Raw genomic sequence first — 25,488 nt, forward strand, 5'->3', positions numbered from 1 at the left:
TCGGATACAGGTCGCATTACGTCAAAAAAAATCGGAATTGAGTCACTTCAGGCTGCAGTGTGAACGCACCCTATGACTGTTTGTGAAGACCTTTTGTATTTATACTCACCTCAGTGGGGCATTGCAATGTAAGGATGTTTTTCTTATGGTCTGGAATATGTTGGTCGACAATGGGCTGAAGCTGTGAAAAAAAAATAAACCACACACATAGATGTGACATCCTCTCAGAGTGACAGACTAAAAGTGTTGGTCAGTGTCACTTTCACAACTTCAGATCTCACCAGGTTTTTCCACAACTGTAGCATCAGTTCATCAGTTCGCTTTGAGGCTTCAAACTCTCCAATAGGCTTTCCAGTCTGCTAGCAAGAAAGATTTATACATATTCAAAAGATATGATCACCTTTCTCCTTTCTCTAAATATACAGGTATGTTAGATGCTGCTTGTCGGAGAAAGTGTAAATGTAAAACGATCACATCAGCAGCTTAAACTCACAGATGACAGGCCTCTGATGAGAGGGGTCGCCTGAAGAGTGACAGTGAAGTCATCTCTGTCTCTGTACCAATGTTTCTGTACCATCAGCTCATCCAGCAACTCCTGGAAAATAAAAACAGTTAGAAAAGAGCAGTTTGAAACTGTTCAGACTCCTTTTATCTTACAAGTCTTTAGCAAACATGACGTTATGCAACAGCTCACTCTACAACTAAGTAGATCTTATTAAAAAGGAAGAAGCTTTATTTGGTGGGAATGAGAAACCTACCTGCAGGGTGTGAGTCAGCACGGCTCTCTGAAGCTTGAGTTCTCCGTCGGTGTATGTGTGTGTGCATGGGCACATCCTGTAAGCAAAACACCTTTATTTACTCAACAAAACCTATCAAGCTACTAAGAACAGCCAAAAACATGCTCAAAATTCAGTTATTTCAAAATAGTAGGCTAAATACTCATAGCAGACAATTTTCTTTTTCCACTTTTCTCTTTGAGCCCAGTATTATCCCTTTCTGATTCTTTCTTTTGGTGCTGCTTACTTTGTCTGGAATGTGTTTAGTCCTCCATCCCACAATGCCACACTGACAATGGTCTTTTTCAGCTGCAGCAAGTACAAGTAAAAGTACATTATACACATAATCACTGTCTCTTAAATTACTGCAAAGAGCAATGACACTATTTAATTTGCAACATACCTGAGAGTGGAGCAACTGCACAGCAATATCTACCTCCTCAACCAGCTGTTTGAGAAGAGACGAGATCTGCAGCAAAGACACAAGGATTGTTTTGTGAATAATTTCTTGACCGTTATGCTTTAGTCACTTTGAAGTTCTTTTTTCAGGAACTAATTACACATGAATAACATTTTTCCATCACATCTTGTGATTAAATCACGTCAAGGAAAGTTCAGGAGTGAGAGTTGGACTGTGAGATAATATCTGGACTCTGTAACTTTAAACCTCTGAAACAACACGCATTAAACTCTAATGAACAAGTGATTTTTATTAGTGGCCTTTGAAGTTTAGGCTCTAAGCAACTGATAGAGTCATGTTTATAATTTCCTCTTCAGTATCTAATTATGTTACTAGTTTGTCTGTTTTTGACTCAGTTGCATTGTGTACTTAAAGTCTTTATATTCTCTATTAAACATTAATTCCATGTAAATGTCAGTCATGTACAACACAGAATTAAACATGCACAACATGATACAATCTCATTCAACTGAGCTGTAAAGGTGCCAGTCAAGCATTCACCCTATTTGAAACTCTCCATCCATTTCTGATGCATGTTTAAACTCTAGATTGCCTGAGACAGATTTGCTGCTTTTTTCTCTTCTTCCCTTTTATCCAAATGCATTGTTTACCTGCTCCTGCTGCTCACAGGCACACAGTCGATCCAGCTGAACAAAGAGAAGCACCAACTTCCAGTCTTGATTCTCATCAGCGCCCTGCTGGAGGAAATCAGATCATATGATATTTTTATCAGGTTTTTTTTTTCAGACTCGGTATTAGTCTATCTAGACTTATGTTAGATGAGATTAGAAGCCATGACACTATATAAATGATATTTTAAATGGCAAATTATGTAGTGCATGGGAACAATATTCACACACTTCGCTTTTTGTCCCTAATACAATCACAAACGTCAATGTATTATTTGGATAATATATGAGTGACAACAAAAAAGAAAAAAAGAAACCATGAAAATAACAAATTAAAATAAAATAAAGATTCCACTTGTAGCAGACAAAATTGAAGAAATAATTTTACAATACTTTGTATTTAGAGCGGTATTTTTCTTTACTGGACTAAATTTAAACAGTATGTATTTTTATCCAAACAATGACGTTTGCCTCTTTACCAAAGGTGTCACCTTTCTTTTCCTAGCTGCGTTAGGACAGCATTGTAGCGAAAATGTCTAAAGACGAGAATCAAATTGAAATTAACGAATTAAGATAAAGTTAAATCGGAAAAATAAACTGGAGTTTTTACCTTGTTGCTCTGTAAGTAAAGGGACAATTTATTTGCTTGGTCCACCAGTGTGCTGTAAGTAGTAAGAGACTTTCAATAAGAATAAAAAGACATAACTTGAAGCATTCAGAATCACAAATTATGTGACGAGACAAAACTTTGTACCCATGTTGAAGAAACTGAGGGATGCGTTTGTCTTCTGAGATGGGAGTCACTAGTCCAGGATTGAACAGAGTCACCAGCTCTGTTCAAGAAAAGGAGGAGAAAATGAATAAATAAAAACACAAAGGAGTTAAACATCAAAACTCTAACAATTCAGAATTTAAGCAACACCTCAGCATGTACGGTAAAGAACAGAGTTATAATATACAATATTTCAGTCTGTGAAAATTAAATGCCAAAGCACTGTTTTGTTTCAGGCAGTATATGAAGTAGTAGTACAGTAACCCAGATTTTAAAAAGCTTTTATAGCAGTGGCAGCTGAATTAGTTCTGTGCTGTTTTGTTCCAGGAAGGCTGAATCTTGTCATGGGTTCTCTTCTCCAACTTCCTCCCACTGTCCAAAAACTTGCATTCTAGGTAAATTGGTCTCCCTAAATTGTGTGTGAGTGATCCTGTGTTGCACAGAGCAAACGCAGTTGAATTGTCCAGAGAGAGGCCCTCTTGCTAGATAACAGCTGGAGACAGCACCAGCCCACAGCCCACCCAAAACCCCCGGCAACCACCTAAACCTGAGAAAATACAGGCAATGTGTGGATGTCTGATACTATCTCAGCTAATGTCAATATCAGTGCGGTAAAGATAGTGCAAAGTGGTGCAATAAAAGCTCTGATAAATCTCAAAAGAGTTTTTGTCTAATGTAACAAATAGAACAGCAAGAAGCTGGAATTTACAGTTCCCATTAAATCATAGGAAAAAACAAGAACAAGGAAATCCTGGGTGAGTGAATTTCACAGTAATTATGAAAACTGGAGAAATAAAAGCAGGAACATACCTGTGAGTTTTGATAAGACTGTGGACAGCTCAGTGCTGCAGAGGAGGACCAGAGAGGGAATTTCAGATCTTTCAATAGAGACTTTACTGTATTAAAAATCATGGTTTTTTCTCACCTTTGTTCATTAAGTCCAGCATAGGAAAGCACTGCTACATCAGATGGTCTGACTGTGTCAGCTTGAGAAGAAAACATAAAAATATATTTGCTTATGTTGAATATTGCAGAAGTCAGAAAAAGCATAAGGAAGTTGTGCAATTATTGAAAAACGTATGCAGAAATTGATAACATTCCTCTAAAGAAGGACTTCATTAATCAAATACTATGAAATCTACAACTTATTCTCATTTTTTTCTTTTAATATGAGTAATAAAAATTAACTGGGTGTAAATCTGTAAAGGAAACCTACCAGTTAATGGAGGCTGCTGGGAAGGAAATATCTTGGTGCAAGGCTGTCCAGCTGATAAGGAATTAATAAGACATTTTAATTTTATGTAGAAAATGTAATGCCTATTGCATTTTATCTTTATGCAGACAATAAATAATTGTGATCAAATAAACAAAAACCTTAATGACACAAATGCACAGCAGATTATTGATAATTGACAACTATCCAATTCAGAATGCAAAGAGTATGAGTTAAAATATACTATGTAAAAAAACACATTATACAAATATAAGATTTTTGAATGCTCCAGAGACAACTGCCATCAGTTAATCTTAATCATCACTTATTATACTTTAGTCTGAAATACTAATCTGAATTTGATTATGAAGTAGCATAATCAACAGAGACCTGTTGCCCAGCTGAAACCCAGCAGGGAGATCAGAAGCAGCTGCTGAAACATCTTCCCCAAATGTTGTTGCTGTTGTGTCTCCTTCTCTGCATTCACCTCTCGCTACTCTTAACTGTCTTCCACTGTCATTATCACTTATAGCCTGAGACGTCAAACATCATGAGCCTCCATAAAGGGGGGAGGCGACTGGACTGTTCACTTGTTCAAAGGACACGGCTGTGAGGTTTTCCGCTGAAATGATGGAACAGACGTTATCTGAATGAAACCTTCCTTGAAAGCAATGTCATGTTTTGTAGCATTTCAAGATTCTGTTTTTGAATTATTGTTATTACATTCGGAGATTAGGAAAATTAGAGCAAGCCATGCTCTAATTTTAACCCTAACCCTTACTTATCAGAAACCATAATAGAAATGTGAGGATTTTCTCTATCAAAGCCTTGTTTGTAATCATACCTATTCATTTTTAAAGTGATTCATAATGAAACTCAGTTTTCCATTGTTATTTGTCCTTAAAATGAAGCGTGTTGAATTTACTTTTAGTCATCAAACAAAACATAGAAGGTTACACATCAAAATGGCACATAAACATTCCCGTCATGAGAAAAACATTCATATGTATTACTGATCTTAAGTAGAACATCTTTTAAAGTTTGTCTTTGCAGGCATATAACAAATGGAAAAAGAGAGAGCATTTTTACTGTGTGCTTAAAAAACAAGGGAAGAGGGAAAATGGAGGTGTGCAGCATTTAGGTAGTACTATATTTAGAAAAACTTTAAAAGGTCTGGGGCTTGCATCATCTTTTAGTTTATTTTATACTTACTGCCATGTTTCCTTTCTATAGCTCTTTGGGAATCACATTGCTGGTGCTGCATCTTTCTTTCATCAGTCAATCCAAGTTTTTGGTACTTTTCCAAGATGAAAATAAAGAAAAAGGTGGAAAGTGTGACTTTGTAATAAGTGGATTACAAGCAAGCCTTGGAACAAAAGGAACAGAGGAATAAAGGCTTTTCTACAGGACTGGGAGTTCCTGAGCCCTCAGATGATTTCTGTTTTTTTTTTTTTTTTTATTACAAGTGTTTTTCTAAATCCTCACAAACTTGGACGACCTCTGATAATTTGTTGCATCATGTCAAACCCTGAGTATATTTGGTAATTCACAATTGTGTCAGTCCATAGCATTGTTTTAGGTGAGATTCAGTTGGTTTCCATTATTCATATTCATCATTTGTTTTACAAAACAGAATGAAATGACATATGGCCACTCATTTTATTATTCATTCAAAAATAGTGAGATAAATGATGTGATGGGGGAAAAAAACAAAACAAACGGTAACACAGTTTTGCTAAGTTGCATTTTTGGAATACATTAACAATATAACGATTTGCAACATTAGCATTTACCAGCCAAGAATTTAACTGTTCAATTATATAACAATGATTCTTCAACATTGTAAAAATAACTCCCCTATCTGCCTTTTGATTGGAAAGGTGAAGGACAACATGACATAAGAGGAAATTAGTTTTTTGTTAGATGGATTTTCCTGATTTGTGATCCTGATATTAGTCTGCACCGCCTTTATGGCACCTTATCTTATGTCAAGGACATAGGCTCAGTCTGAACCTCCTGATGAAGCTTGGTGCTCTTTATCTGATTCTTTCTAATCTTTGCACAGATAAGATGTCTTGGTTGTTCTGAAGTGGCCCTTAACACAAAATATTTTATGCAACAGATGCAAATAATGGACAATAAAAGTAAGAGTAAAAACTGGAAAAGATGCAAAAAGATAATTTGTGCTGCTGACTAATATAAATCTTAGATATAAGCTAATAGGAAACAAAACATATTGACCCAGATGCTAACAGTTTAATATAAAAATATGGACATTTGATCAAATGTTCTGAGATTTTGCTATAGTGTGTTAGAACAAAATGTAATGAGAAACATTGTTCCATAATTTTCTTTCTCAGTTACAAGATCTGTAGAAAATTTTACACAATTTGAAATCGTTAATATAAAGGGTAAAGAAAAAAATGGAAGAACTTGATTTGATTGCTCAACTAACTATTTGTCATTATTCAAAATATTTTTACTTTCATTAGAGGTTTCTCAGTTTTATATGTCAGAAATAACACATCTGCAATGCAGTTCTGAAATAAGCATACAATTGTTAATAAACAGCAAAATGAAGAAAGCATGAAACATGTGCTTTGCCTGAGTCCTGCAGGACTTAGTCAATTATGCTTTAGGCTGACATTATGAATAGAAACAAGAAAAGTCAATTTGCACACATGGGTGGAATCAAGAGAGATGTAAAAAGAAAAGGTTATCCCATGTCTGGGATTAAAGGTATCAGACTGAAAGTCTACCAGATGGGCCATACAGATTACTTTTCACAAATCTGATCAAAATTCAGAATGAAAGCTTGAAAACTGCATCCACCATCTCACTGCTTGGAGACTGAGCAGGAAAGCCCACAGTTATGAACCTTAAATGTGCTTTGTTGTTGTGCATCTTAAAAATTCATTCTTGTAAATCACCTATCACCTATTGTTAATCACAAAAGATAATCTATTTGCTTGGGAGTAAGGTTTGTTGTATGATGTCATAGTAGGTGTGACTGTCTTGATCTTACAGCCAGTTAGAAAGTGCTGCTTGGTTTGTTTGATGCCAAAGTGATTTACAATTATCACTAACTGGCACGCCAAGCGCAGCTCATAGCTCCTAAATATTTATCTTCGTTAATAAAGTGATAAAATGAATCCATGCAATTAAAGAATGGACCGAACAAAGCAGGTAATTTATGTCACAGAAACCTTTTTAGGGAACATCTTCAATTCAGTTCAATTCCAAAACGCCACATTAATTCCAGAGAGAAATTAAATGTTGTAATGCCTAACTGCAACAGCATAAGGAAAAAGTCCAAAGCAAGTATTTTACTATAAAGGGTTAAGCATAAGCTTTTTACATAACAGCAGCATCTATCACAGCTTATTTTTTTAAACCATAAAATATACTGCTAACGTTTTCACCGTGAAATACATTTTTTGATGTACTTCCTCTTTAAGACTGTCAATTCATCTTCTTCTGCTGCAATATGGTCCTGTATCTCTGTGAAAACATGTTCTCTTCCCTGAATGATACAAATGGTAAGCTAATAATTTTCAAACTATCACGGTTATATTTTATTTATTTCTGCCAAAGGCCCAGCAAGAATGAGAATGAACACACAACAAAATGCTCGACTCCTTTAACTGAAGGGCTTTAATGCAATCACCCACGACCTCCCCCAAACAAAGATTGCAACATGTGGCAATTCTCTGTGACCAATGAGGGGATTGGGATGCTTCTACGTCACAAAATGGGAACGCTCGTGCACAAAGTAAAGTTATTTGTACAGGAGGAGGTCTGACTATCAAAATAAAAGAGCTTTTTATAACAGACCAATTCTAAAGAAGCAACACATGTAGTGCAGGCGTTTAAATTTTGAGAAATTATGTCAAGTGTTATTATCAATATAAATATAAAGTAAATTATTCATTATAATACAAAATAGATTCGCTCAAAATTTGCTTTTGAAAGTCTTCAGCGGAAACTCTGACTGACATATTTGCTAACTTTACTTTCGTCGCCTAGGACGCTGGTCTCACGAAAACAAAGCACTAAAGACGAAGAATTATAGTTTTCTAGAGGATAAAGGCGAAGAGTGAGTTACATTTCGATTTGAAAATACTTTTCAGTTGTCGTCTTTATAAATTACGAGGTAAGATATTTTAAGTTCACCGTTTGACTGTTTGGCATTTTGATGTAAACATTAGCTCTAAGTAGAAGCATGTAATGTCCGATGTCATTGTTTTAGACTGTTTTCTGACTAATAATGGGGCATTGCCTAATGTTAATGTTTATTATTATGTGACAATAGTTCAAACAAAAACTACAGATTTGCACACGTCGAGAGGAAACTGAATTACAGTGATGTAGCTAGCAGTAAACCAGGCCTGAGGTTGCCTTCAGGTGATCAACATAAATTTAGGATAAAAGAGTGTCAGAGGTTAGGTAGCGAGTGAATTGCTTCAAAACGCTGATACTTTATTATCATTGCATAAAATCATCTGTTTAATATTTTCTCTTGCCCATCGACCAAACTGTGATAAAATACTCTCAGATATGTTTGTGTTTAACTGTCCAAAATCTAACCAAAACAGGATACACTTTAAGGCTAATGCCATTATTGAACCAAGAAGGAATATGTTTAAAATGGTCTTGGATAGTGCTGGATATATGTTAATCTATGAAATATTAAATTACATTGCTATTGGCAGTTTGAACAGAGGAAGTTGTAATTTTCAAATCAGTCAGATATTTGCATAAGTATTTGAAGTACAGGAGTTGATCCTATTTGAACGAGCATCTGGCGTTATTCAGATGTTTTGCTGCCATTACATTTAAATGGGTGAGTTTTCCTTTCTTCTGTTCTGCTTCTCCTAAACTTGAGCTTTGTTTTTGTCCCACAAGTTGAGAAAATGGGCCGCATCTTCCTGGATCACATCGGCGGGAGTCGCCTCTTCTCCTGTGCCAATTGTGACACTATTCTGACCAACCGTGCTGAACTCATCTCAACGCGCTTCACAGGGGCAACTGGCAGAGCTTTCCTCTTTAATAAGGTGCCTATGCACATCATGGTGCTTGCATGACAAACTGTCGAAATGCTGTACTGCAGAAATGGAAATTGACTATAATTAGTATCCTTTGACTTGTAGGTTTAATTTGAATCTGCACTTTACCTATAGGAACATTTTAAAATTTCCCTAATGAACAACTCCTACCTTAATATGGCCTTTCAACATAAACATTATGCAGTGTTTAATAGGAAAGCAACAAAAAAGATAAAAAAACATCTGAAACCAAATATTTACCTACGCCAAGTAAAAAGACACACAAACATTTTTTCTTACTATCCGAAGATAAATCTGACCAAACCTCTCTTGTTTTAGGTCAGTTAGAACTATACAAGTCATTTCTATGTCATAAATGCCAGAAAACTTGGCAACTACATGTTTAAGATTTTTATTTTTTTTTTACTTGAATTTAAAAGTTCAAAATTCAGTTAGTATCAGGAATAACTGTCTTTTAAACGGGGTTAAACTTTTTGCGTTTCCTTCCTCAAACCTCTGAAAGTTAAAGTGATATATTTGAGGTAATTAGAGGCCTTTTATACAAGCTCCAAGCAATCCATAAGCATTTCTTTATAAAATGTAAAAGACAGAGTTACAATAATTTGTATGAGGTGTAGAAAAAGCATAAATAACGTCCGCATCTCGGCATGGAATGATACTCAGTTCAGTGATCATTTTTAACAGATTTGAAAACAACTCTTTACCCTTATTTAAGCACTAAATTACCACTGAATGTCAACAACAGGTGCCCACTAATTTGGGAGACAAACCTATCTGGAGAAGAAATTAAATCCTCTGTTTGGTTTTTGTTTAATTGGAGAAAATTGCCCAACATTCAGGATTGTAAAACTTCTGTATCACTGATAATTTAAAGATTCACTTGGGTTATAAAGCTGCATTTTAAAGGGCGGCAATAGGGAACCTTGTGGAACTTGATGCTTAAAAGTTACAGATGGAATGTAAAGTTCAATTTTGAAAAAGAAATCTGGGAAACATCCAAGATTTTAGCATTCAGACAAACAGCTTTTACATATGATTTTGGAATCTCATTGTAGTTTGCTGGGGTAAGTCAAATTCTTATTCACAGTCCAGTGATAATAATCACAACTTTTGCCCTTCAGGTTGTGAATCTGCAGCACAGCGAGGTGCAGGACAGAGTCATGCTGACAGGAAGACACATGGTGCGAGACGTCAGCTGCAAGAACTGCAACAGCAAGCTGGGCTGGATGTACGAGTTTGCCACCGAGGAGAGTCAGCGATACAAGGAGGGCCGAATAATCCTGGAGAGGGCATTGGTGAGAGAGAGCGAAGGCTTCGAGCACGTTCCGTCCGACACCTCTTGAGTTTCTCTATCCATCGGTGTGCTTACAGTCATGCGGCTTTTTCCTCCAGCAGTAGTACACACCCTTGCATGGACAGTGATCTTTTTGTGAGTAGAGCTGCACCAGAATAAAATCCTGATCCGGGTGTTTGTGGGAAAATCAGAGTTAAGGGTGAACTGTGTTGCTGCTTTTGCCCATGTCAAATTTCCTACAGATTCATGGCATGCCCAGTAGGCTGCAGTGTTGTTTAGGTTTCGTGGGGGATGTGTCAGCTGTTACTCCCAGATGAGGAGGATTTCCTCCTAAATTACCGTATGAAGCTCAGACAAAAGTCGGGCTGTAAGTTTAACGACCGAAACAGTTAAGATTATTGATGCATTTTTGCTCCAGTTGCCCTTGTTTAAAGGGTAACAATTTTTTTTGAGACACATATTTTCTAGTTCTTTTCAGTGTAATTCTTTGCCCATTTCTTTATTTATGCTGTTCTGTTTATGTTACTATTTTAACTTATTGCAATAAAATGCATTTCAGCAAAACAAACATAACATGCTTCGCATCTGTCAATTTCCTGCAACCAAAATTTGTTATTTAAATATGGTTTTCAGTGCACATCTAACACAAAGCTCATCTTTCAAATATTAGATACATTTTTCAATCCCTACTTTATTTATATTGTTTCGTCTATTATTTTTTGTAGAATAACGTAATAAAATCCTAGTTATTCCACGAATATCTGATGCCATGCTAGTATTTCTAGAAAAAAAATTAAGCAATTGAAACATTCTTATTACATGTCTTAATGGGCAGAGGTGGAACCAAGCTACTGTTTTTCGCGTCATAAATCATTTTCCAAGTAAAGATATGCAAGTTAAGGTCATGTCCAAGGTAAGAGATTCGGATCCCAAGCCCTCAACTATAAATTCTGCCTTCTAACAAGTCATTTGAACAAATATGTAATTTTTATCTTACAGTGATAATTAAAGCTTTTTAGAATTCATGAGTGAATATTTAAAAGGGGATTTTGTCTGCCAAAACAAACCACAAAATAATTGAACATCCAATTATTTTTTTTCACTATAAATTTTAAAACAACCACTAAATTGAGAAAGTAAAGAGCAGACTGATCAATTATAATTTATTTCCATGCAAAATAAAATGTATATTTATCTTTGCAAACTACAACTGTACAAACATTCCAATGTATTGAAAACTTGTTGCTAAGTAGGAATACATTCTTCATATATTTCTTTTGGCAACTTGGTTTGTGGTAAAGCAAACACAATAAATCAAACCCCAATTCAGATATGACTCAACTGGTTTTAGGTTCGTCCTACTGCATATTTTTATGCTTCAATAATTTATTAAATCTGTCCTCTTATTATACAGGGAATCGTGATTTTAGAGGGATGCAACACCACACTTTAGATTTGGTTTTGTTAAAACATTTTCCTTCCTACTCACAGTGGAATTACTTTATGACTCCAACAACATAAAATCCAGACAAACATTCTGAAATGTGCAGTAAGGTGACAAAGAGTGAAATAGTTTGAAAAGTGCAAATTCTTTTGCAATGCATTGCAGGGATCATTTGAAAGAGATCAACTACAATATATTGAAGCTGAAGATGTAATATTTGCTCACCATACTTTTATTTTATTTTATGTATTAGTAACCTCTGACGAAAAACAATTCCTAATATTAAAAATAAACCGTTTTTTTTTTTTTTTTTTTTTATAACAGCCTAAGTAATGTTTGCAAAGCATGAATTATTTCATTAAACATTTTTGAGCAACGTGTTCCTCAGGATAGACCGGTTCGGAATGCAAACGCACCTTTGCACTTCCGTTGCATTCTGGGAGATGTAGGAGGAAACCGGAAGTGAGGATTTTTTGTTGTGCTGCTGGTTTGGCAGCTTTCATCGGTTAACTCTGAATAGCTCTTCTGGTATATATGGCATGTAACAAGGGGAGGATAACTGACTTCATTTCTTCTAGGACGGACATAAAGCTGTACAAAAATGGCCGTAGGTAAGTCATTCACTTTCTTTTTTTTCCCTCTAGTTATCACACCCTAGCATGACAGGCTAGTGCTAGCTGCCGTGGCGTTTGGGGCTGAAGTAAAATTAGATTAAAGTGAAAAATATTCGTAACTAAAGCTTACGTAGTACAGTTCATTGTTAGCGTCACCGTTCTTCTTCTTAATAAAGTATTGAAATTGAAAATGTCAACATTACATGCTATAAATAACTACATTTCGATGGTTTTTCTCCGCAGAAAATGTGAGCGTGGTCTTCAAGGTGTACTGCCTGTCAGTGATGACGCTGGTGGCAGCTACGTACACTGTGGCATTAAGGTACACACGGACCATTTCATCAGGGGACCTGTACTTCTCTACCACAGCGGTGTGCATCGCTGAGGTCATTAAATTAATACTGAGCCTTGGGATGCTGGCAAAGTAAGTGTTTATCTCATTTAATACAGTGCTGGATTATAATGGAAAAGTTTATTTCAGCAAATAAATGTATCTTATATGGATTCTCTACACACACAGTGAAATATTTTAAGTATTTATTTACGGTCAGTTAGATGATTATGGCTTAAAATTCCCAATAATCAGTGTCTGAAAATTTAACACCTATAAAAAAAATTACAGAAATACTTACAGAAAACAGCTTACTCTCCTAAAGACAATTATTTAAGAAGCTAGGTGTTCAGAGTGCTGTATCAAATATATTGATGGAAAGTTAAGTGGAAGAAAAATATGTACTAGAGAAAGGAGCAGTAACAAGCATAAGCTTTGCTTTGAAAGGATTGCTAGACAAAACCAATTATATAGAAGAGGAAAATTAACAGGGCATGATTTGCAGCTGGAGTCTGTGTTGCAAAAGCCACCAAGCACAAATATATCCAGGATTTGATTGTCTCATTCCAAGAGACATCTGTCTGTGGTTTCAGTGCATTCTCCTCACTGTCAAAACACAAAAAACATAGCTATTGTCCTTAGTCTCTGAATGACAATTTGATTGGTAAGCAAACCTGCCTTGACCTAAACCCATAGATCTTTTATGGGGACCTATCAAGTTGACAGTAAGACACCAAGCACACCAATGTAGTTGAGCTAAATCCTGCAATTAAAAGGACCTTTGACCTCAACACCTGGGCTGTGCCGCAGGCACACCTCCTCCATACAAAGCTGAATTTATGCAGTTGTTCATGCGCAAGTTTCCCTTGCTGAGTATTGAGTGCATATCCTGCACTGTACATGGATAACCATTTGCCTTGAAGTTGGTGTTCTCATAATTGGATTACTAGTGCAGTCTTGCACAATGTGTCTCATTTCAGACCTCCAGGGGGAAAGGTCTGCATGCTTCAGATGTTTCCCTTCATCAGAGTTTACAGTTGGAATAGAGATAACGGGTGTCCCTACAACTATATTATAAGCTGTTGTTCTTCCACTCTTTAACTGACTATACACCCTAAAGCTTATGGATATAATTCAATTCAATAAAATTCCGGAAGACTTCCCAGAAGGGCAATTAAAAAGGTGTTAAGAGCAGCAGCAGTGTATGCAAACACAGATAGAAAACTGCATAATAAAAAAACCCCAGACTTAAAAGTGCAATAACCAGGTTTGGAACCTTATGTAGATACTAGTGTTAAAATTTTTATAATTGACTTGTAGAAAAACAGACTTAAATAAGGGCTCTGAGTCCAGAGTCTGAGCTAAATCTTTTAAAGTGCTGCAGCCAGAAATCTGACAAGATAGTCGATCATTTCTGAACAGACTTTGGGTTGAGCGGCACCAGCAAGTGAATGAAAAGGTGATGTTATTTTCAAAAAAGAAATGTTAAAAGCTGTTAAAATTGATTTAACTCCAAAGCAGTCAAATGCTTTGGATTTAACTCTAAAGTTTAGTTTTTAGGGGGGTTTTATATATAAATTTTATTGTAGGGGGTCTACAGGGCATTTAAATTTATTTTCTTGTTTTATTTTTTAAATAAATTTTTTTCCACAACAGCCTTCAAAATATTTCTTAAATACTTCCAAGATCTCACGTTTTTTTCACTTTTGCACTTTTTGCCACTTAACTACTCCTGCATACTTTGGGCAATTCCAGCCAACATTTATCATATTCTGCTCCCTCAGGACATTACAGGTATGTCTTTCAGCAATGACATCTTCTATGGTTTGCAAAATATTTGCCTTTTTGTGACACTCCCTCCAATCCTAATCCCAACCCTCATTCCAAACCTTAATTTCAATCCTCCTTCTAACCCTCTCATAGGTGTCTATTAAACTTGTTTTGCAAATGAAACTATTCTAAACAGCTAGCCTTTCCCTACTAAAAACTGTGATGTGCACCATCATGCTTTCATCATAAAAACAGAAAAGTCTTCTGTTTTTATGAGCTCTGTTTTTTTCTGCTTTTAGTCAAAGCAGAAAAACAGAGCTGCCCAACTGGTTTGCTAGGAACATGCCATGTATTGTTGCCATATTTGTTCCTCCATATCTGTGCTAAACATAAAAACAATCTTAATTTTCCTGTGTTTTCAATGTCTCCAGAGAAACAAGTAGCATCGTACGGTTCAAGAACATGATAGTGGAGCAGATCATCTACAGCCCGAAGGAACTGCTGAAGCTGAGTGTGCCTTCATTAGTGTATGCAGTTCAGAACAACATGGCCTTTGTTGCACTCAGTAACCTTGATGCAGCAGTTTATCAGGTAAGATGGGCTCTGTTCTTCTAATTGTAACCAATTTGTAAAAACAAAATAGAGCGAGAGAGAGACAGAAATTTCTGGAATCATGTCCATTTTATTTTTTAAATGTTTTCACTACTTGTGTTCTGGGACAAATTGCTGAAGAGAAAATACACTTTAGAATATGAACATGGATTTTGTTGAGTTAACTGACACAAACAGGAGAACTTACACAACTAAAATGAAAGTCTGGCACCGGTATAAAACTTACCATGTTGATACAGGAAGTAATGAAAACAATTAGAGCAAATAAATGCTGTAAGGAACCAGAAGTTCCTACTAGAGACTTCTAGTTTCTAGGAACCATCACTTGTACAGGTCCAGGGTCAGAAAAAAGGGGCAGCCAACATCTCTGCTGACCCCACACATCCTGGACACATCCTGTTTAGACTTTTACCTTCAGTTCGGTGCCACAGAGGAAATTTGCAAAACCCTGCCATCACAGAGACCGTTTATTTCCTCAGGCTGTCTCTCTGATGAGCACAATGAACACTTTACGACTACGAGAGAAGTCAGCTTCTCTGTTGTGAAATGAGATATGCATATTTGCATTTCATATTTCCTCTATTTTTATATATAAAACATCTAAAATTTCCAGATTTATGCTTAATAATCTGTGAGCGATTATTAATTTTTTTTTAGTCATAAAGTTAAATTGTGCACACAGTCTTGTTCATTAAAGCTGATTGTTGGAACAAGGCTGCAAGAACAAGTTTAATAAATGTTTAATTATAATTTTAATAGTGTTGTCTCATAAAGGCAATACTGTTTATTATTACTCTTATTTCTTTTTAACCTAATAAACATTCTGGATATAAATCCCCTTATATTTCCAGTGTTACCAGAATATGAAATGCTTATAAAGCTTTTAAAAAATGCCCGTCTTTAGATCGGTTTTGTGTTTGCCGTTTAGGTGACTTATCAGCTGAAGATCCCTTGCACGGCCCTGTGTACTGTCCTCATGCTGAACCGCTCTCTCAGCCGGCTGCAGTGGTTTTCTGTTTTCATGCTTTGTGGTGGCGTAACGCTGGTTCAGTGGAAACCTGCAGAAGCTACCAAAGTCCAGGTACGGTTGCCATCAGGTGTGTTTAGCACGTTCTGGTGAGGCTGTGTTTACTAGTTTTTCTTTTCTTCTCCAGATTGAGCAGAATCCCTTTATTGGGTTCATGGCTATTGCCGTGGCTGTCCTCTGCTCTGGATTTGCAGGTAAAATTAAGAGCTAGATCCTTTTAAAGAGATGGATGTTTTTAACCTCTGGGTTCAGTTAGTTTTATTTCTGTTTCTGTAATCAAGGTGTGTACTTTGAGAAAGTATTGAAGAGCTCAGACACATCCCTGTGGGTCAGAAACATTCAGATGTACCTCTCTGGCATTGTGGTGACCCTGATTGGAGTCTTCATCAACGATGGAGAAAAGGTCATGGAGAAAGGCTTCTTCTATGGCTACACACCATGGGTGTGCTTGGTTGTATGTAAGTATTTGGAAAGCTGACGATGATTTAAGTCTGAAGTATTAAATTTGTTTGACACCGTTTCTGGTGCTGTTGCAGTTTTGGCCAGTGTTGGCGGTCTTTACACGTCCATAGTGGTGAAGTATACGGACAACATAATGAAGGGCTTTTCAGCTGCAGCAGCCATTGTTCTCTCAACAGTTGCATCTGTCCTATTGTTTGGACTGCAGATAAGTACGTTTCTTTCCCACACACATATTATTAGACTGAATTAAGAATGTTAGCAGATTCCAGCCACCTCACTATCTAGGAGCGTTTGGCACAGAAAATGAATTCAGCTTTAGGATGAATTAAGCAGGACAATACTTATGCAAACAGGCTATTGTTTAAGCAGAGTCAGTTTCGACAGCCTCATGTAATATGCAGAATATCATTACTTGATGTACTTATCTTGTATTTAAGGTGAATATTTTGGACAAAAACCCTAAAGTCTATGGCCAACTGGTGTAATTTTTAGGAAAATCTTGGTTGTTGGAAAAGTAAATATTCTTATTCATGTATACTTTTGAGATCATCACTTGTAAACAAAAGTTAAGAGGGATTTATTTAAAAAAAGCTTTTGAAACTAATTTTATTTTCTTCCTTTGCAGCAATCACATTTGCTTCTGGAGCATTGCTGGTGTGTCTTTCCATTTACCTCTATGGACTTCCAAAGCAGGACACATCCAAACTGACCCGACCAGATAAAGCGACAGACTCCGAACTTAAACAGAAACTAATCAATGTGTGAGTCAAACTCACCAAAGGCCTCTGTCAGAAGAATCACGGATGTTTTCTGTTGACCTGCAGGACTTCATGGGGTGACTAAAGAGACATTTTCCACATCAACACTAAACTGGGTCTGCACTGTTTGGTTAAATTTGCTTCATGCACATGGGATAGATGATTATGCTTTGACTTAGCTTTTCAAGCATCATCTCGCCTTTTTGTGCTATAAGAAGTTCAGCTGACTCAAACAGAGGGGTTGGTAGTTTCCTGATTGTAAAGGTTTTTTTGGTAATCTGAGGAAGTGGGTTACGGTCTGTGACTTAATCTTTAGTGAAGTAGTACATCTGTACAGGAGGCACATAAACAAGACAACTTCACACACTGAAGGATATTCTTTTAACTGTGCACAGTGATTATCAGAGGTTCAAATAAAGCCTGCAGATGAACATGAGGGCATCAGACTTAAAAGTACAGTGCATGATTGATTTTTAGTGAACCTCTCAACTGTTTTGTACAAATGTCGCATTGTGTTTTTAAATGTTATTTTAAAACTTATTAAATCGTAGACACTGTAGAAGAAGTTTGTATGTATTTTTAAATTTTATTTGGACAAATATAGGACTTTGTATTCACTACCAAAGATCTTTAAAGGTTTAGTTTACATTTTTTGAACCGGTGTGATTCCAAGTATTCTCATCCCGCTGGCCAGAACTGAGCGTGCTGCACTGAACAGTCGTAACCTTGCCTGCATAGTGAACAAAAAGACATTTTAAGATGTTTTTTTTTTTTAAATGTAATTTTGCATATTCAGATATAGTTAGAAGTGCTTTGTTATAAACCTGTGCAACATCCGGAGGACTTCCTTTCACAGGCAGCTCCCTGTGCGCTGAAGCGACGAAGCGGCTGTAAGGTACAGAGTTCTAATAAAAGTATGAACAGGTGTGTCTATGCAAAGTGTGAACCTTCACAGGACTAACCCTCAAAGCAAACATCCGGCTCCTTACCTCAGCTTCAGTAAAAAGCTGACGAGGTGTTTGGGCTGCAGATCCTGGTCCGACTGATACAATACCTCATCGTAACTACAAACAAATTAATATTTAAGAGGTAGATTGTGATCTTGTTACAGCACAGTGGACGGTGGTATGCTTACCGAAGGAGGTGCTGAAGGATGTCGACACCGGTCCGCTCACACAGGCAGGACGGGTTGAACGCGGCTGCCTCCATGCCTTCATTCCTCTGCATTAGACTGCCAAAACATTACAGGGGTTATGGGGTTTCTTAAAGTTGGAATACCTCACAAGAACAACTAGAAGATTTTTAATCAAACAAATATACAGTAAATCCTTGGGTTGTGGGTTCCTTTGGAGTACATAACTGCATCAGTGCAGCAGGACATGGAGGTGCTCAGCCTATTGAACAATCTTAAACTGCACCAACAGCAGCAGTTTAAGATTGTCTAAGTCATTACTGAATGTGGAAACTTCAATCTTGTGCCTCTCCATCCAAACTCTTGGACATTACTGCACTTTTTCCTTCCACTAAACATTCAATTACTATCCTTTGATACAGTCAGCTTTCTTTAGCAATTATGCTTTGTGTTTTACTCTGAAAAGAACGGTAAATTCAAGTCAAGTCAGAAGTCTTTCCTATGATTATTTGTGATTTTGTGTAATCATCTGTATGCCATAATATGAATCATACTGGTATAAATAATCATGCCTAAATCTTTATAACAACTCATGCTTACCTGCAGAGTCGGGCGTGTGTGTATTGCAAGAAGACACCGGTGTCGCCTTGAGCCTGCAGCATCAGATCCCAGTCAAATTTATAATCAGACTGAAGGGGACCTTTAAAATCCTGATAAAACAGCAGTGGAATTTTTTTTTTTTTCCTGTCAACAAGCAAAACAACTCGTGGGATTTTGTGAAGATCTGTTGTGATGCTTCACCTGGACTATTAATGCACTGATTCCCACTTTCTCTGCTGTGTCGTCCGGGTTGTCCAGTTCCTTTGTTGCTGTGGAAAGATTGATTCTGGGCGTTACTGCCTCAAACTACTTCACTAATTACTACTAAATGATGACAAGTTTCTCATTCTGGTCATCATTGTTTCTATTTTAAAAGAACACAATTTTTTTGTTGCCACATTAACCCCACAGCAAGTCAGATTAAAGAATTTCTAAACTGTCATTCCCAAGACTAACCTGACCAATGCATTTTCAGAGCGAGTCTGCCATGAGTTGTGAAAGAAAAGCCAACAGTCTGCTATGTTTGTCAGTTAGTGGTGGAAAAATTAGACACTTTTTTATGTTCTCCAATTTTTTTTTTTTTTTTTTCCAGCAATTAGAGCACGTACAGCATAGATTAGAAAACAATCTGTTACTAATTTAACTGAAATTAGTTCTGCAGACTAGTTCTGTAAGACTGTCAGAATGCTGCACTGCAGTACCATGCAGATCAAGTTAGATTATACCAAAACATGCAAGGGATCACAGAGATTCATTAATAACTAGAATATACTAAAAAATTATTTTTTAAACTAGATCTTGTGCTGCTGCAATATTCTTTTTTTTTTTTTTTTTACAAGTTTAAGTACTGAGATCCAAGCATGTAGCAATATTTAACATGATCTGAAATGCAAAATTTCTTAAATGCGGATGGCCTTACTATTGGATTGGTTCATGTTGTGGAGCATCCTGGCCCTGGCTTCGTCCAGCACATCCTCCAGAAACACCACCTCACCCGTCCTGGTCTTCATGCCCTGCACCAGGCCGAAGGACACGTGCCGACACCTGATGACACAACCACTCCGAAATATGAATTCAAATTTAAAGCTGTTGAATTGTTATACAAGATACAGCAACATAAATATCAATTAAATTAAGGAAGCTCACTATTTAAAGAACTTAAGATATTTTCTAGAGTATAATGACAATTGTAAACAGCTGTTAACTTAATAAGGGTTATAGTGGTAGGTAGAGAAGCAGTCACATGAAATAGGAATAAAGTGTTTCTCACTGATATGCTTACAGGCAATAATGTTACCGTTTTGTGTCAGTCTTTATGAAACATTTCTGAAGCCACTCATAATCAACTTCAGATGTGATTCTATAAAGTCAGGTCATTCTGGGATTAAGTGATTTATTTCCTGGTTACCTTGTTGTCATTCCTCTTGGCTTTCTTGCCAAAGGCGGAACATGTTTTGTACATATGTAGGTGAGGCACACAGTCATTACCTTTCAGCCCAAGAATTCCCCATTGTCCGGAGAATCTGGAACAACTGGTTGAAGTGATTCTCCTGGCTTTTGTCTGTCTGGAAAAAAAAACAAACTGGTTAACCAGGAGAATTAAATGGTAGCTATACAGTTTAAGATCTCCTCACACAACTGACTATTTGTGAAAATTAAGTTTTGCATGATTTCCAGTAAACTGAACACTTTGTTAAACTAGTAATCAAAAGCTTGGTTTCTGCACTTTTGCATTTCAAATTTCTATAGTTTTCCAGGCTCAAATTTCTAGTTTTTTTCCAGCAGTTTTTCGAACATTCTGCACATGCGAGTGCACAGTTTTCACCTTAAACTGCTTAAATTGTCGTCTTCTGGAGATTATACAAATCATGATGGAGCACAACTGAAAAACCACTTTATCCAGCTATAAATGCAAATTATTTAAAGCGCAATTCCCAAAGTTTGCCATCTTTTGTAAAATACGTTGTTTTGGACTTTCACTAGATTTGGTTTAAGGACAATTGTGGCAACTACATTTTCTTTTTTCCATACTTATCCAGACTTAAAAAAACGGTCAAACACAAATCCAGACTTTTCAAAACTACGTAGGAACCCTGACACCAACATCTATAGTTCTTAAAGAGAAGGTTCACTTCATTTAGGAAACACTCCTATTTTTTTTTATGCAGCAGATGTAGACAGAAACAACATAACAGTAAAGTAGATAAAAATAATAGATTTCTTTCAGCTCTTACCACATAAATCATATCATCAAAGCGGTACTTTTCCTTTCTGCTGATAGCTGCAGCAATGTCCCTGTGAGAGAAAACATTTCAGTGCTTTAATCTAATAATTTGAGATTTCAGAATAAAACAACCTAAGTGCTGATCTACAGACATGTATACATCCTGTGCTGGTTTTAAATCCTGCTTGCACTTACCTGGTGATGTAGAGAGCCGTTCCGTCACTGCGGAGAACCGTACAGATGTTGCTCATGTCTCCATTTGGAGAGAGATCAACCACGCCGGTTCCCTTCCTGTTAACACAATAATAGATGCATATAAAAATTATACATGCAAAAAAAAAAAAAAAAAAAAGCTGAAACATAATAAATACAACAAACCTATTTGTCTCTAGTATATTCTATATGGTTACACTTTCACTGTTCAGCCTCCATAATTAGTTTTCAGTTTGACCACTGCAGCATTGTCCAGACTGTAATTAGATGAAGTCCTTTGAGCGTGCTGGTAATTTTCTTGGCTTTTTAAACCACCTGTTTTTTCCCAGATAACGGTGAAACAGCTGAATTCAATTAAATATTCACAATACCACTTAAACTCTTTTTGTTCTTCAGTGTCCGCCTATTAAATCAGCAAATAAATGTTCGAAGGCCCCCACTACATCTCTGCATGTGAACAATAGATAATTAAGTTTAAAGACATAAAAAAAAGACAGTTCAGTCTCTGCACATGGGTTAAATCTGCTTGGTAATCAGATATGTGTTTAAATCAAATTAAAACAGTCAACCAAGGTCCTGATATACTTAAAAGTCCAAACTCCAACCTTATTGTAAATACTATGTGCTTCTGGTGGATCCTTACTAGGCTCAAAATAAATAAGCTCCTTTGACAAATTAAGGTCCAAGACGTAAAAAAACAAAACAAAAACAAACAAAAAAAACAGGAAAAGTAGTTTTAAAAAATATTATTATTATTTATCTACACCTGAACATAAGACCTAAATGTATTTCTTGAACTTAAAATGAACCCTAGGCAGTGTATTAATACAAGTTGCCACCAGGGGCTGGCCTCAGCACATCTGTGACTGACAAACCAGAGAAAAATGATTTATTTATTTATTTATTTTAATCAAATGCTTATTTGAGGCATTTTTGAACAGTGTGATTCTTATTTGTTGTCCATCCAATAAATATTCATATACATTTACACCTAAATGTTCAGCAATTTGAGCTGTCTTTTTAAACGCTTCTTGTTTAAACATGGTCATTTCCAGGTCATGAAAACTTCAGAGTAATGACAACTGACAAATTTTATTCATAACCCCCAGATCAGTCCTTGGTGATTTAATATGCTAACAATAGTGCGACGCTCTTGTTAAATGCATCCTGACGTCATAGCTGCGCACAACAGGAGAAGCATAATTAAATCCTAAATCTGATACGTTTGCAGCAGTTCCTAAATGCCACAAGTGTAGTTATGAATGAAGGCGTCTACATACTCTGAGGTTTTCAGCAGACCTCGGCTCTGCAGCTCCCGGACCACCTCCTGGGTTTGGGCTTGGTGAAAGGACTCCCCGCTGAACACATCAAAGTGGATCCCCAACCTCTGTTGAGATTTCAAAAAAAAAAAACAAAAAACATGTGTGTTTTCATGTTTCACAATGAGTTTGTGTTTCAGAGAGAGAACTGACCTTGTAAACATGCTGATACTCTTTCACTGTGATTTCCCGGAACTGTTGCCATAATGACATGGCCTGGTTTTCATGCTGCTCCAGCTGTCTGAAGAAGTCTCTAGCTGCGAGTTTGATATCCTCACTGTGCTCCGCTTCTTTGTTCACTTGAACATAAACCTGAAGTACAGAAAGACAGCAAATTATACCAGAAAATCCATTATACTAGGAAACAAAAGGCAGCAGTCAGCTGACTTTCATAACCAAAAACTGTGAATGAAAGCAAACAAATACCTAAATATACTCAAATTCAGAACTAAAAATTATTTAGAAGGGGGGAAAAAAATGCCCACCTCAAACAAATGCTGTAATGGATTTTCCTTTAATTTTTCCGTGCACCCAAACCTGCTAAATCCAGCTCCCAACAAACCTGAAAGTTTAATTCAGTTCACATTAGAGGTTTTGCCAAGTAGCAAAATTCACTTCCAGGAACACATTTGGAACGACACACTCACCAAACTGCATGCCCCAGTCTCCCAGGTAGTTCATTCGGATAACATTGTTACCGAGGGATTGTTTCAGGTTAGCAATGAAATTACCTGAAGAAGGAATACATGCAAAAGTTGGATTTAAAGACATTTCTAATCAAAATGATCACCTAACACTTTTTCCAATACTTTCAACTTTAAAAAAAACAAAACAACGCATATTAGCTGTGTATATTTTGAAAACCCAAATCTCATTTCCCATCCACATCACAACTGAGCACTACTTTGTGTTGGTAAAATAAAATTCCAGTTGAAGTTTCAAAGATTCAAGTTGTACGAGTGCTTTTCTGGAGCAATATGCTAAAGCAGAAATGTATGCAAAATAGATACATTTCTCAAACTCACCAATAATCGTTGAGCGCAGATGCCCAGCGTGAAACTTTTTAGCAATATTTGGGGAGCTAAGAAACACATAATGTTTGCGTTTTAAAATAAATTTTAAGTAATGTACTTCTAATCAGACCAATAAATCTAAACCCACCTGAACTCCACTAATATGGTCCCTCTCTTCAGAGTTTCAAAAAATTCACTATTTAACCCAAAATTATCATTCTCGCCTTTCCCAAATGGCTCCAGCAGTTTCTGAAACAGAAAAGGTTGAAGTGTGACAATCAGAAGAATTCGAGACTTTTTGTTGGGCTCTCTGGGAGTCAGTGCAAACAAACCTCAGCAAGAAGACTGCGGTTTAGCTTAAAGTAAATCCACCCTTGTCGAACTGAAATCTCTTCCACCACGCTGTCTGGCTTTAGCTGAAAAACAGTTTATCACATAAACTCCAATTAAAAGTGAATGCAGTTTGTGTTTTACATAAAAGTTGAAAATGATAGAAAATATTTGCCTTTTTTTTTATAAGACACTGCATGTGACGTCACTTGCAGGGGAAATAAGATTATAGCTTCCCCTCATATTACATCTCTTATTGGAGCCTATTCATATTCTGTTTGCATTATAAATCTGACCTGCGCAGCCAGCTTTTCTGTCTGCAACTGAAGATCCCCACTGGAAGGCAGAATCCCGTTGATTCGTAATGTTTCAGGTGACATCCTGAAGTCAGCACTCTGACTAAAAAAAAAAAAACACACACACACACACACACAACAATCCTGGAGTTATACCTGAACAAACACGAAAGGCACCTGCAGACTGGATGCAAATTAAGTGAACAAACTTAACTGTTTCTTTAAAACAGGAGCAGCAGTCAGAGCTGGGACAAAAACATCCTCAGACTGTTGCAGCGTTTTCGCCAGCTGGAAAATTAAACAAGTAAACTGACCATCTTACAAGGTCTGAGATAATGTGTATAAAACTTAGACGCGTCTTTTTGTCAACTTTACCTTCGCAGCAATTTTTCTTCTAAAAAAGCAAGCCATGTTTTCTAAGCATAAAGCCAAACATTAACTATAACAGTCATAAATTTTTTTTAGCATTTCTGCACGACCTGTTCACATTGGCAGAGATGTCACACTTCCTGCTTCACGCTGCTTCCGGTCCGCTCGTCCAATCACAGGCTAAGTTTCGGCAAAGGTTTAGTGCTTGAATAGGGTTTGCTCGATTTAGTGTTCCCGTCCTACCGCCACCACTTTCGTCTGAAACGGGGATCTGCAACTTGCTACTCCGGAGGGGCAAGTTGCTCGAGACTTAATGGCTTTTTAATGAACTGATGCTTTTAAGTGTAGTTATCTAATTATTGAATTAAGTTATTTAAATAACGTCATTAACAGTTTTAACGAACTGATGCTTTTAAATGTAGTTATTCAATTACTGAATTAAATTATTTAAATAATGGGATTGCATTTCCACAACAGTATGACTATAACTGCAACGTTTTTAGATCCATTTTTTTTCTTTTTATGAATTGTGCTTTTATTTTACAAATAAAAACTCCTCATGGGCTACACCCATTCCCTTCTAGTAAGTTATTCTTTATTTTAAAACCTAAAAATAAAATTCTTTAAAAATGACAAAACTTTCCTACAGTAGATATGAAAGGTTGTCCTTTTTCAAAAGGATGTCATATGTAATATTTGAAGCTATAAAGCTTTATTCAGGTGGACTGAGATCAGAAAAGGTAGGCCTAAAACATGGTGAAACC

The 25,488-nt window shown here is 36.6% G+C and overlaps 4 protein-coding genes across 6 annotated transcripts in view; 2 read left to right on the forward strand and 2 right to left on the reverse strand.

Moving 5' to 3' along the window:
- LOC106962810 (phospholipase B1, membrane-associated-like) overlaps positions 1 to 3,917 on the reverse strand; it is a 28,507-nt gene extending 24,590 nt beyond the window's left edge. The window contains exons 1-12 of the mRNA XM_015057442.1: positions 3,854 to 3,917; positions 3,563 to 3,623; positions 3,448 to 3,482; positions 2,620 to 2,698; positions 2,476 to 2,527; positions 1,848 to 1,934; positions 1,180 to 1,245; positions 1,024 to 1,085; positions 759 to 834; positions 494 to 595; positions 282 to 356; positions 110 to 181 (exon numbers count right to left, since the gene is read on the reverse strand). Of these exons, the coding sequence (XP_014912928.1) occupies positions 110 to 181; positions 282 to 356; positions 494 to 595; positions 759 to 833 (324 nt within the window). The 5' untranslated portion in view covers position 834; positions 1,024 to 1,085; positions 1,180 to 1,245; ... (4 more) ...; positions 3,563 to 3,623; positions 3,854 to 3,917. The remainder of the gene's footprint in view (positions 1 to 109; positions 182 to 281; positions 357 to 493; positions 596 to 758; positions 835 to 1,023; positions 1,086 to 1,179; positions 1,246 to 1,847; positions 1,935 to 2,475; positions 2,528 to 2,619; positions 2,699 to 3,447; positions 3,483 to 3,562; positions 3,624 to 3,853) is intronic.
- A 3,866-nt stretch (positions 3,918 to 7,783) lies between these two features.
- On the forward strand, positions 7,784 to 10,783 carry LOC106962845 (protein yippee-like 5). Of its 2 annotated transcripts, none has more exons than XM_015057501.1 (3): positions 7,784 to 7,946; positions 8,756 to 8,904; positions 10,038 to 10,783. In XM_015057501.1, exons 2-3 carry the CDS (start codon positions 8,764 to 8,766, stop codon positions 10,257 to 10,259), a joined length of 363 nt encoding a protein of 120 aa, XP_014912987.1. In that variant the 5' UTR covers positions 7,784 to 7,946; positions 8,756 to 8,763; the 3' UTR covers positions 10,260 to 10,783. The 2 variants fall into 2 exon arrangements, with proteins under 2 accessions (XP_014912987.1, XP_014912977.1); XM_015057491.1 differs by having other exon boundaries at positions 7,786 to 8,003.
- A 1,257-nt stretch (positions 10,784 to 12,040) lies between these two features.
- On the forward strand, positions 12,041 to 17,785 carry slc35a1 (solute carrier family 35 member A1). Its single transcript, XM_015057468.1, has 8 exons — positions 12,041 to 12,265; positions 12,512 to 12,692; positions 14,801 to 14,960; positions 15,910 to 16,062; positions 16,136 to 16,202; positions 16,290 to 16,466; positions 16,545 to 16,679; positions 17,096 to 17,785. The coding sequence occupies exons 1-8, from the start codon at positions 12,256 to 12,258 to the stop codon at positions 17,233 to 17,235; spliced, it is 1,023 nt and encodes a 340-aa protein (XP_014912954.1). The 5' UTR covers positions 12,041 to 12,255; the 3' UTR covers positions 17,236 to 17,785.
- A 5-nt stretch (positions 17,786 to 17,790) lies between these two features.
- rars2 (arginyl-tRNA synthetase 2, mitochondrial) lies at positions 17,791 to 24,917 on the reverse strand. 2 transcript variants are annotated; one of them, XM_015057451.1, is made up of 20 exons: positions 24,731 to 24,917; positions 24,570 to 24,643; positions 24,356 to 24,458; positions 24,062 to 24,145; positions 23,878 to 23,978; positions 23,742 to 23,797; positions 23,364 to 23,447; positions 23,202 to 23,278; positions 22,870 to 23,028; positions 22,678 to 22,784; positions 21,380 to 21,475; positions 21,195 to 21,255; positions 20,449 to 20,525; positions 19,880 to 20,004; positions 19,162 to 19,229; positions 18,961 to 19,070; positions 18,364 to 18,459; positions 18,218 to 18,292; positions 18,053 to 18,116; positions 17,791 to 17,958 (listed from the first exon to the last, which is right to left on the reverse strand). In XM_015057451.1, the coding sequence occupies exons 1-20, from the start codon at positions 24,764 to 24,766 to the stop codon at positions 17,872 to 17,874; spliced, it is 1,740 nt and encodes a 579-aa protein (XP_014912937.1). In that variant the 5' UTR covers positions 24,767 to 24,917; the 3' UTR covers positions 17,791 to 17,871. The 2 variants fall into 2 exon arrangements, with proteins under 2 accessions (XP_014912937.1, XP_014912944.1); XM_015057458.1 differs by lacking the exon at positions 24,731 to 24,917 and having other exon boundaries at positions 24,356 to 24,454; positions 24,570 to 24,649.
- Positions 24,918 to 25,488: the final 571 nt, after the last annotated feature.

This window comes from Poecilia latipinna, unplaced genomic scaffold (genome assembly GCF_001443285.1).
Source record: "Poecilia latipinna isolate Pla-1442-1.1 unplaced genomic scaffold, P_latipinna-1.0 Scaffold61, whole genome shotgun sequence".
NCBI classification, from domain to species: domain Eukaryota; kingdom Metazoa; phylum Chordata; class Actinopteri; order Cyprinodontiformes; family Poeciliidae; genus Poecilia; species Poecilia latipinna.